The sequence below is a fragment of the Coptis chinensis genome, chromosome 8, assembly GCF_015680905.1.
Source record: "Coptis chinensis isolate HL-2020 chromosome 8, ASM1568090v1, whole genome shotgun sequence".
NCBI lineage: Eukaryota > Viridiplantae > Streptophyta > Magnoliopsida > Ranunculales > Ranunculaceae > Coptis > Coptis chinensis.
In genome coordinates, this window is record NC_141463.1 from 89,100,881 (window position 1) to 89,112,806 (window position 11,926).

Below are 11,926 nucleotides of genomic sequence, written 5' to 3' on the forward strand. Positions count from 1 at the left end.
GCAGCATTGCAGATGTCACAGTATACTTGACGCTTGGATCTGCAGCTGTTGCTAGTGGCTTCAGAGTCACTAACCGGAATGGCCATTTTAGGGTCATGATGACTTATCCAGATTTGTCATGTCAACAGCCAGCAGCTTTTAGAAAGTTATCATATGGACTCGATGCTGGCAGCCAGAAGATGTGAGGGTGCTGCTGGTACTCAGTTGCACAGATCATTGGACCAGCACCAATAGATGGCAGCCTGACTTGCCTTGTTTTGATACGACAAATTTGGTAAAGATGCCACTATCTGAGCAGCCCGATAAACGGCAGATACTGTAGTCCTGGCTATCACTGTAACAGTTGAGATATTCTCCAACATCCCAGTCATCACATCAAGAACAGGGCCTGCATCTCCAACCTGTTTACCGTAGTATCTGAGTTTCATATTTACTGAGTTTTGGCAAAAGCTTTGTCTCGAGTATTTAGGGAAACGGAGAAAGAAATACCAGAAACTTCTTCCCAATCATTTATACTGTCAAACATGAAGAGTGATGAGAATACTGAGAAACATGGAGAGAAAAGACTACCTTATTCGATATCTGCACAAGGCACTCGTCTATCGCCACTTGAAAATTTCTGTTCCATTTAATTATATCAATACCCAGACTTGAATCTTCCAGTGAGCAGTGTATGCTTTTTCTCAAATGTCGCAGGAGATCAGTGAATGCACTAACAACTGCTACAGAAGCCTGAACCTTAGATTGCTGAGCAAGGGCAGTGATAACCTCAACAATGTTTAGTTGCATATCAGGTTGTTTGATGACATTCTTGTGGTCAAGGTGCTTGACTAAAATAGACAACAACAAATGCATGTTTTGACCTGCAAATTGAGGTATTGAAATATAAGAAGACGGGGGCTATAAGGACAGCAAGAGAATTGGATGAGGGAGAGTACTACTCAAAACAATAGCTTGAATAAAGGTATCATTCAAAAAATTTGCCCAGACAAGGCGCCTTATTTGCAAGATGGATTTCCCGTTGATATGGAAACACAGTTCTTGAGTAATTGACAAACTCTTACCAGAACTTTCGATCAACAACTGCATGTCCAACAAAACAGGAAGAGCTAATCCATGTTGAGTCCATAAATCACCATTATCGAAGTAGCGAAACAGAGACTCCAAGACACGCCGTATCGTTGTAGCCACCTTAGCCAGCTTGGCCATGTTATGCAGGCATACCCTAGACCAAAATTTCGGGTTCTTGGTATCTTCTCTGTGAATAGTAACAGAATCTATTATGACATTGTTCTTCATCCACAAGATGTAGAAAACAATCGCAAAATATTTGAGGCAAGGACTCACATAGGTACATTTATTTCTCCTTTATCGTTCACAATACTTCTCCAAGAAGGAACTCTTGTCATGACATCAGGTGAAGGAGAAACATGGCCTTGAACCTTAAGGACTTCCTGCACCCACCGACTTTGGGTACCTTGAGTTTCAGGGTCAAGATTTTCTGCCTTATTCTTATGATCTTCATAATTATCCAGGACTACTAATACAACCTGAAGATAATGAAGAATTCAATGGAATTATACGAAATTGAGAGGGAAAATTATCCTCCGTTCTAATATTATACAAAACAAGAATTAGCAAAGGACTGGAGATGAACAGAAAACTAGCTTTGAAATAGAAAATATAGCAACAAATCTTACTATCAGATTTTTCATAAAAAAAAGAATTATACGCCCTTTTTTGCAGATTTCAATTGTTCGTAACCCAAAATAGATAAAAATCTCTTTCTATATTTTTTTTTTTTCAATTATACAAAACACTCCCGACTCTCCAAACAAAAAGTCATCTCTTCAAACCCTCTTTCTTATTCCTCTTCCAAAATTAAACTAATGTCATTCTTCAAGCCCTCCAAAAAAAAAAAAATGACTTCTTCTTCTCAACAAACCTAAAAAAAAAAAAAAAAAATGAAAGAAGAAATTGAGCAAAAGACTCTTCGTCAAAACCCCAGTCCAATCAATCCATCCGCATTACTGGAGCCAGTTGGGATATAAAGTAACCGGATTAGTTTGTGATGTCTCGGTGCGAACCCAAAGAGAGAAATTAATGGAAGAGACCTCATCAGTGTTCAATGGGAAGCTTAACATCTTGGTGAGTTTCACACTTACACTCAAGTAACTTTTATTTTCTCTATTTATTTATTTTTGGCCTAAAACAACAAATTAAATCAACAAAATTTATTTTCACAATTTGCCAGACCAGTGATTTAATTTTTTTTTTTTTTTTCACAATAGGCGTTTTAAATTTGTCTTCTCACCTTATTAAAGGATGTATACCAAACATTCCATGGTTATAACATCTGGGTGTTGTTTAGAAAAGTTTGTTATGAATCATTTAATTAATATGTATTGCAAATGTGAGGATTTAGAGAGTGGTATAACTTTGTTTAGTGTATTGCCAAGGAAGAATGTTATGTCTTATAATATTTTGATAGGTGGGTTTGTTCAAAATGGGGATTTGGATAGTGCTAAGATTTTGTTTGATGAAATGCCGGAAAGAAACCTTGCGACGTGGAATGCTATGGTTGGTGGGTTGATACAGTTTGAGTTTAATGAGGAGGGGATGTGTTTGTTTGGGAAAATGCATGGGATGGGATTGTTTCCTGATAAGTTTACTTTAGGGAGTGTTTTAAGGGGTTGTGTGGGGTCGAAGGAGGTTAAACTTGGGCAGCAGATACATGGGTATGTTATGAAGTCTGGGATTGATTTTGATTTAGTTGTTGGAAACTCACTTGCTCATATGTATATGAAATGTGGAAATATGAGTGATGGGGAGAAAGTTTTGAGGGATGCCTGTTCATAATGTCATTTGCAATAACGATTATAGCGGGTAGGGGCTCAAAACGGATGCTCTGAGGAGCTTTGGATCAGTTTAATCTAATGAAGTTGGTTGGATTAAGGCGGATAAAATAACTTTTTGTCAGTGTTATTAGTACATGTTCGAGAGTTGGCAACTCTTGGACATGGCCAATGTGTTCATGCACAAGCGATAAAGTCTCTAAGACTAATGATGAAAAAGTGGTGAAAAGGGACCGTGAATTAGTGGAGAAAGTTGAGCGCAGGCAGGAGGAGGAAAAATCTGATCTAGGTCGCGGGCGTAAGATCGACTAGGTTTTAAAACAGTTTGAAGGAACCTACTCCATCGGAGGTGTCACAAGGAAAAAACCAACTCGTAAGTGTTTTCATTTCTATTTAAAGCCAAGCCACGCTCTAGCATCAAGACTTAAAACCCACTCTCAAAACCGAAGATCAAATTACCTGCTGTGGAAGTACCACCAAGGAAAATATGCCTCAGGTTTTGCTCACCTCTACTACTACCACTAACACGGGAAAACACGTAAGCAAAAAGAAAAAAGAATAAATATACATGAGCCTTATTTAACTATAATTTGCGCGTCGCCCGAAAGCATCGAACCTTGCTAAGTAAACATTCGACATCTCTCAATAAGAATATAAGACACCTGTCCTCTCAATGTCATCCATGTGGCATGTCTTCCGTGAGTCGGGACCATCAACTAACATGTCATGATTAGGTTTTGTAGATGAAACACCGCGATTGCACATTCGGAAGCATGCGGATGTATCGGCACACTTTTCTCAACAGGTTGAGAATATAAAGCTAACCGACAAGTGGCCAATAACAGAGTTCTCACCGACTTTTAGACTCAATATATATCGGCAACAATGCAGTTAGCTCGCTAAGTGCTACTTGCTAGAGATGAGCTTAGGCAGACTTTGGCGTGAAGACTACGAGTGTGAGTCTAGAGTCTAGGGCATGGGCCTAGCCACATAGGCGCACTTTTGATAGCAAAGTTAAAAAAGATCAAAGGAGTTGCCTCTTTGTGTCCCATGAACAGTAGGGTCATCCATCGTGAATCTAAGGCCCAAATCCTACCATTCAGTCGCTTCATATAACTATTTTGTTTCTTCTAGCCACTTCATTTTGGATAGCGTTCTAGGATTTTGTTTGATGAAATGCCGGAAAGAAACCTTGCGACGTGGAATGTTATGGTTGGTGGGTTGATACAGTTTGAGTTTAATGAGGAGGGGATGTGTTTGTTTGGGAAAATGCATGGGATGGGATTGTTTCCTGATAAATTTACTTTAGGGAGTGTTTTAAGGGGTTGTGTGGGGTCGAAGGAGGTTAAACTTGGGGCAGCAGATACATGGGTATGTTATGAAGTCCGGGATTGATTTTGATTTAGTTGTTGGAAGCTCACTTGCTCATATGTATATGAAATGTGGAAATATGAGTGATGGGGAGAAAGTTTTGAGGGGATGCCTGCTCATAATGTCATTGCGTGCAATACTGATTATAGTGGGTAGGGCTCAAAACGGATGCTCGAGAGGAGCTTTGGATCGGTTTAATCGATGAAGTTGGCTGGATTAAGGCCGGATAAAATAACTTTTGTCGGTGTTATTAGTACATGTTGAGTTGGCAACTCTTGGACATGGCCAACGTGTTCATGCACAAGCGATAAAGTCTCTAAGACTAATGATGAAAAAGTGGTGAAAAGGGACCGGGGAATTAGTGGAGAAAGTTGAGACGAGGAGGAGGAAAAATCTGATCTAGGTCGGGCGTAAGATCGACTAGGTTTAAAAACAGTTTGAAGGAACCTACTCCATCGGGAGGTGTCACAAGGAAAAACCAACTACATGTAAGTGTTTTACATTTCTACTTCATGTAGATTCTAAACTAATAATCTGTTTTCATCAATAAAATGTATCATGTCCTTTTCCTATTTTGTGTTTTGGATCGAATAAATTGTTGAACATAATATTTTTTTTGGGATGAATAGAAAGAGGATTATGGAGATTCTACTATGTGCCACCAATGTCAAAGAAATGATAAAGGGCCAGTTGTCCGATGCACGAATGTAAAACAAAAAGATATTGCCATTCATGCTTAAAATGTTAAATCTTTTTTGTGGTTGTTAAGTTCTCCTTTTATGGTAATGAGATTTTGTGCTTTTTAAGTTTTTACTTGGATAACTGTTTTTTGATGAATTTGGGAACCCTTTTAATCCGTGTTATTGCAAAATTTCAACCTTAAATTACTTAAAGGAAAATCATTGCTAAGATATTGGAAACAATGAAGCTTATTGGGTTTGGATGAATATCATAAGTTTAACATCCCAAAATAATTGGAAAGAAGTATCTTCTAAGAGTAAGGCTTTCATTTACTCTTTCATGTTACATAAACTTAGAAAAACGATATCTGCGACATGTACGTAATGGGAGAACAAGTGTAGAGCACTTTTTGATGGTCAAGTAGAATCATGCTACGAGCCTATGAGGCATAATTTTGTAAACTATTGTAACACTGGTGTTATTTATCTATCAGTGATATTAAATGATTTTTACCGATCAATCAAAAAGTAAGAAACAAATATTTCTAATGTACCACATTCTGTTCCGGCATTAGTAATCTCTATTTTATCACAGATGGCTACAATTTAATACCACATTTAGTTATACTTCATACTTTGTCCATGTGTTTCAATTTCAGACTAACTTCTGTAGCTGCAAAAAGAGTTCTATCTGAAAGTCTCTGTTTTTTATGGTTATGCTTTCTCTTCACTGTTATTGATTGTAGGTATCCACACCTGTCACACACGGAAGTTGTTGAGTCTTGCCCAGTTTGTGTCTGAAACTGCAATTGCAAACAATGCTTGCGCATTACATGGAAATTATAAGGTTTTTTTAGCATCGTAATTTATTACTCTTAATCAATTTTCCCATTTTCCCATTTTCTTCTTCATACTGCAGTAGTGATATCATGTACATTTCAAATGGTTTTTATTTCAGGAGAAACATAAGTCAGAAAGGAAGTTAAATAAAGATGGAGAACATAACTATTCCAAATACTTGGTGCATCTCCTCCTTCCGGTCTTGAAACAAATTGATCGAGAACAAGTAATGGAAAAGGAGGTGGAAGCTAAGATTCAAGGCAACTTGCACAATATCTTACATAATTGACCAGTGTGGGACTAAATTTACTAACACGACCAAGTGTAACCGATACTTTAGCAAGCTTAAGTAGATCTTTTCTGTTGTTTAATATTATATTCCAACAATAGAACAGGTGTGTTTCTTTCTTCCGACACATTTTTTTTTCTCTTTCAATTTCACTTTCACCTTTTTCTGAATTCAGTGCTCACCATAGAATTTAATCACGATAACTATGGTACAGAATACAGAAGAAGCAAGTCAAGTTCAGTTTTCATATTTTGTTTCTCTCCATGACTATATTATCAATGCCACCTCCAGTGGGTGTATCACTACCCAAAAGGAGATTACCTGATGTTTTAACATTCACTTTTGGAGGAAAACTCGGTATCTTTCCTGTAAGATTATTGTTCGAGACATCTAATATTTGGAGCTGTGGAAGCGCAATCATTCCATCCGGTATACTACCAGTAAGATTATTATCATTCAATAACAAATTTCTCAAAGAAGCAAGATCTCCATAAGCCGGAGATATAGTACCCACAAAATGCTGCTTTGAGAAATTAATAACAGTCACATTCTTTCCCTGTGAATCACAAGTAATAAAAGTCCAACCATGGCATGCATCATTTCCTGGCCAAGATTGTGCCAAATTCATCGGGTAACCCATAGCACCAGCAATATCAAGCAATGTCGTTTCGTATCCAACTAGTATTTTCGTCTCCACTCTTTCTCTCTCTTCAAGCTTCGAACTCCATTTTTCTACTAAAAAAACAAAACACCTTTTTCAGCCTTAACTTCCACCGCCTTCATCACCTGAAAAAAGAATAACACACTTCACCTCTCAAAGATCGCCTCCTCCTTCACCACAAAAAAGAAAAACACTCTTCACTCATCAAAAACGAATTGCCATCATCGTTTAGAAATTGATGGTTGCCTCTCCACCTCATCACGAATTTCTTAGTCAAAATTGAAGATTTTGTGGCAGTCATCATGAAGCTAACGCCTTCAAGGTTTTTGTTGCAGTACAAGCATAACAGCAGCAGTAATAAACTTTGAAGGACAAATGGGTATTTTGAAGTAAGTTTACCTTTGAGTTTCTGTTACTTTCATCTGTTTGTTTGGTTTGAATTGGTGTTTTTTGAGATGGGATTGAATTAAATTAATCAATGTTGGAGATTCTGAGCTTTTACGTACTGAATTTTCTAACATTTGCTCAATCTATTGCACCAATATAGGATGCAACAGAACTTTTCCTCCTTTTCTCTCCCACTCTCGATTATTTCAATTCATTATTTTTGAATTTTCGACCTCAGTACAAAGAATCATCCGAATGTGGCATTTGGTGTTTGTAGAATCTTTCATACGTGATTACTATATTGCAAGGTATGATTTCCTTACAATATTTTTTCTTAATAAATAAAACTGTTTATCCACTTGGACTCTTACAACTATTTGTGGTTAGTCATTGTAATTTGAGTTGGTCATCATTTTATTTCTGCACAAATAAGAAGAGGAATTTGATACAAAAACTAACAACGAGAGCGCAAAATTGAATTTCAAAGTGCCATGGTTAGGGTTTTAAATGCATGTGGAAACTGAACTAGGATAGTAGTACGTGTTATAGTAAACGCAAAACTAGCAAAAGCTTTTCTGTTATGGTTTTGGTCATTATATTAAATCTTTCATTGTTTCATTTCATTCATATATTACATCGAGTAGATTGTCATACATTAGTTTTGGGATAACTCTGCCTTTGGATTAAATTGTTGATTCTCTGTACTTAATTCAATTCCAATTTGTGGTCTTTCAGTGGTGTTCTCAAAATTTGGTTAAGACTTTGAAACATTTAGACAATCTAATCTAAATGTACACAATAAGAGGAATTCCATAAGGAAAATGTCTTTAAATGTATATCTTTTGCTTTAAATGATTAGCTTAGCCCCATTTTGCAACCTCAATATATTTTCTTTTTAAGGAAACTTACTTATCTTGAGCCAGTGAAGTACAAAGACATAGGTGGTATGGTTTTACTATTGGATAATCAATTGATGTAGATGTAGATGTAGATGTTATTGATCACACTTAATGGCTTATTAAAAGTATTGTGCGCCTTTTTGGTGTCAGGTTGAATTCTAAGAGTTTGTTATTGGAAATAGGGCCATACTTACATGCCCGCTTACTGCCGACATTAATCATCTTCAATAACATCTACACAGCAGCACATATCTCATGGTCTTCCTTATCCGAAGAATTTGACCTTTAAAGTATATTCCTTGATTTGTCTTAGATGAGGCGTGCTAATGTTTTTTTTTTTTTTTTGATAACTATGGTATCATGCTCTCCATCAGGTTCAGATTTGTAAATTCTTTTTTTTTTTTGTTGGCTCTTATCAATTTTAGGTTTGTGAATTCATGGCTAATTGTATGTATCTTCTTAGGTATTATACTTCCTTAATTTATAAACCTGTTTTTTTTTTTTTTTAGAATTGTATCAATGGGATTTCACAGTTGTCCCAAAAATTAAGTCAGTAGTCGAGCCTTTGTCCATTAGTGTCTCATTTGGTTTTCCCATTGTTAGCCAAGGGGTTACACAAGGGATGACTATGAAGAATGTGGGTTAATGAAGGATTGACATAGCCACCACTCTAGCTATTAATCCTATTTCCTAGCTATTGTCTTTTTCTTTCTCATTAATGTGTAGGAAGAGTATATTGTCTACAAATTGGTAATGTTTGTGTATAATATGAATAAGTTCTACGAAGTAAGACTGAGTGGGGGCACTTTTTGGTATTGCTTCCATACTGTATGTGTGATAATAATTCTTGATAGGTTAACAAAACAAACAATCTATAATGTAACTAATTACTCTATAATAATTGCAACTCCATTTCAACTTTACAGGTCCTGCATATCCATACATATACAAACCAAAACATGTATTATCTTACTATCTTTACTATATAGAAAAATGTGGGGGTCGAGAAACAGTTGTTTTGGTGTACGTCCCCTGGGTATTTTGGTCATTGCACTACCTATTGTGAGGGTATTTTATCTTTTCATATCTGTAGGTATTATCTCTAGATTTCTCGAATATTCCTCACTTGGAATTCCTCACTGTTGCAATTTCTTATTGTTCGTCTCCCGCTTTGGTGTTCACCATCTTCGACCGCTACTATTCACACGTACATGAATAGTAATTGATTTCTTCAATCTCAATACTTTGATATATATTCACACGTATGTGATTTTTCCTCTCTCCCTCTCTGTCTCTCCGTTTCGCTCTCTTCAGAAGCTTTGACCTTCATCCACCCTTTCTCTCCGCCCTATCTCTCTACTCACTCTCTCACTATGTCTCTTCTTCATTTCGCTCACTGCTGTTTTTTTTAATGAAGTTGTGGATTTTTTTTTTTTTTTTAAATTTGAATTAGAAGTCTGTTGCTCAATTGTGTGGACCACTATATAAAGTTGTGTATACTTTGTCAACTGTTCTCGAGGTTCGATTTCATATTTTTTTTTCGTTTTATCTATACTTACTCATCTAATTGGATGCATTCTCTTGATCTTCATGGAAAACACTTGGTTTAATTTGTAGTTTTGAATTTAAACTTTGGATATAATTTAACGTAATTATACTTGGGCAATGGTATTCCCTTTATTTCACTGACGCCACTAACTCTGGCAAACAACAAAGTGATTTCCCAGGTTATTTAGAATAGTGAGATTCTTCATTGTTTTTAATGTTGTTAATAAGTACTCTTATTTTTTTTATTATATTAGTTAATCATCCATTTGTTTAAGTGTGTAGTTGAATGTTTAATTATATTTAATTAATTATTTGATTGCATTTTTTTTGGGCATGAATTGTGAACATCAATACTCTCTTATTAACTGCGCAAAAAACTGAGCAGCTCACTCTAGGTTGCTGTCTTGAAGCAGTGGTCTGCTGAGCTATTAAAGTTGTGTAGTTTAAATTACACTGCCACTATCTTCATTTCAAAATGTAGGCTTACAAAGAACGATCCAATGAAACTGAATTTGTGCGGTTGGCCATTGACTCCGATAAAATTTTCAGTGCCAGACTGAGTTAAGGTAATTTTCTTGAATCGTAAGGTCCTATAATTTTCTCAATTGATTTGATATACTTACAAAAACATCATAATGCAATAACGCCAATTCTGGTGACTGAATTTTGTGTCGAAGAGAAATGTAAAGTTTGTGTGTGGACTTGGTGGAAAGTGGGATGTATATGGCCAACGGCAGAACTTTTGTTGGTTTGTACCACATATTAAAAGAGAGAATTTGTTGCAAGGTCCCAAGCGTGGGATTGCAATTTAGAGTCATATGTAGTCTATTTTTGTTCCCACCTAATTTTTTGAGGTTCGAGCAAGGAATAATGTGAAGTTTGGTTTCCCTATGGATTTTACTACTACTATGCTTTCGTGGAGTGTTCTTGAGTTTGGGGGTTTGATAAAGAGTGAGTTGCAGAATGCAAAAGAAGCTTTTCATTGGGCTACCGATTATATTCTCAAAGCTACTGCTCATCCTGGAACCATTTATGTTCAAGTTCTAGCTTCTGTTAGGCGAGTTGGTGATGCTAACAAAGACCGTGCTTGCTGGGAGAGACCGGAAGATATGGACACACCAAGATCATTATTCAAGATAGACAAAAACAATCCAACACTAGCAGCTACTCTTATTCTAGTTACCAAGTAAGCAACTATCCCATCCATAGTTCATTGAATGTAGTTTCTGAAGGATTTTATTCTAATTAGTTTTTCAATTTATTGAAGGATGAGTTGTTATAGGGTGCTGCAAGGTTGCACAAACATTTGACTGAGATAACAAACATTTTGTAGCAAGAATTCTCCTTACTAAGGTCCAAATGTTGATTTTTCTGTTCTTATACATTCTACCACTCACCATTTTCAGTTCTCTTATACCTGCTCTCTACTAGACTACTACCTATAACATATCAATCAAATAATTGGTGAATTACAAGATCTCAAAAGTATAACTAAACCATTATTTTTATCAATCAAAAAAAAATAAACCAGTCATTGCAATTGGGACCATCAAATAACATGTCTCAATGAATACATCCAAGTTAGTAGTTACATGGATAAACAGCTCATGCTTTCTTTTTTTTTTTTTTTTTTTTTTTGCTAGCTAGAAGGATGATCTATCTCTTTCCACCGCCCTACACCCAATCTAACATACAAAAAACTATAACTTCAATGCATGTTCAGTTTGTATAATCTTTTTCTTTGAAATATTGTGTACACTTTGGTCGTGAACACAATGACTATAGCCAGCAGTTTACTCGGAGAGCACATAATAAAGTCAATTTTAAAGTCAATTTCAAGATTTCAAACATGTTAAGGGGTTCAAATTCCTGTGTCTCAACTCTCAACTATGCAACACGTACATTCGACTTTTATTATGCTTGAGTTGACATAGCAACTTTCTATGTAAAAAATAATTAGATGTAAACTGAGTTAAGTTGAAATCATAACCTTTTAAAAGTCTTACCCTATTCTACAAATTTGCACTAATATCACGTGCATCGCACGTGCATGATGCTAGTCTCATCTAAACAATGAAGCTGTGAACTCTACGTTTCACCTCTATCCAACTGCAACCTGGAGGCTTTGTCACCCTCTGGCCTTCATCAATCTTCTTATCCTTGCTGCATCTCCCCATCTTCCTGCTGCTGAATAAATGTTTACTAAGAGCACATTCGAATTGTTGGTGTTTCAGAGACACCACCATGGTGTGTCCAAGACAGCCCAAAGTTTGCCCTCTTCCGGAGAAAATTAAGGATTGTTGGCAATTTGACCTTGGGGAATTCACGTGTGTCATAGGATAACGCGTGGTTAAAAAAAATGAGGTTGAAAAATTTATAGATCCGGAGGCTAATAC

General features: G+C 36.3%; 2 protein-coding genes and 1 long non-coding RNA gene across 30 annotated transcripts in view; 1 reads left to right on the top strand and 2 right to left on the bottom strand.

The window, feature by feature from the left end:
* The window catches only part of LOC147484073 (uncharacterized), a 54,276-nt gene extending 43,366 nt beyond the window's left edge, over nucleotides 1–10,910 (top strand). The window contains exons 1-5 of one of the 13 annotated variants that reach the window (XR_015203794.1): nucleotides 6,038–6,529; nucleotides 6,797–7,085; nucleotides 7,244–7,391; nucleotides 9,916–10,716; nucleotides 10,798–10,910. This is a non-coding gene — a long non-coding RNA (uncharacterized LOC147484073). Of the gene's footprint in view, nucleotides 1–2,130; nucleotides 2,149–6,037; nucleotides 6,667–6,722; nucleotides 7,086–7,243; nucleotides 10,717–10,797 lie in introns of those variants that run through there. The other 12 variants (XR_015203800.1, XR_015203798.1, XR_015203797.1 and 9 more) reach the window with 12 other exon arrangements.
* Nucleotides 1–11,926, bottom strand: part of LOC147484078 (putative GDP-L-fucose synthase 2) — a 38,899-nt gene that overhangs the window by 17,914 nt on the left and 9,059 nt on the right. The window lies entirely within an intron of this gene.
* LOC147484079 (protein SEMI-ROLLED LEAF 2-like) lies at nucleotides 201–1,628 on the bottom strand. Its single transcript, XM_086576258.1, has 4 exons — nucleotides 1,348–1,628; nucleotides 1,065–1,258; nucleotides 571–863; nucleotides 201–401 (listed from the first exon to the last, which is right to left on the bottom strand). Exons 1-4 carry the CDS (start codon nucleotides 1,407–1,409, stop codon nucleotides 201–203), a joined length of 750 nt encoding a protein of 249 aa, XP_086432384.1. The 5' UTR covers nucleotides 1,410–1,628.

What these genes read in the sequence shown, in the direction of transcription:
- LOC147484079 (XM_086576258.1), bottom strand. Translation starts at nt 1,409, where the DNA reads ATGACAAGAGTTCCTTCTTGGAGAAGTATTGTGAACGATAAAGGAGAA. An exon ending in GGAGAAATAAATGTACCTAT is followed by an intron (nt 1,259 to 1,347) that starts GTGAGTCCTTGC and finishes TACTATTCACAG; the next exon opens with AGAAGATACCAAGAACCCGA. An exon ending in GTTGTTGATCGAAAGTTCTG is followed by an intron (nt 864 to 1,064) that starts GTAAGAGTTTGT and finishes CTCAATTTGCAG; the next exon opens with GTCAAAACATGCATTTGTTG.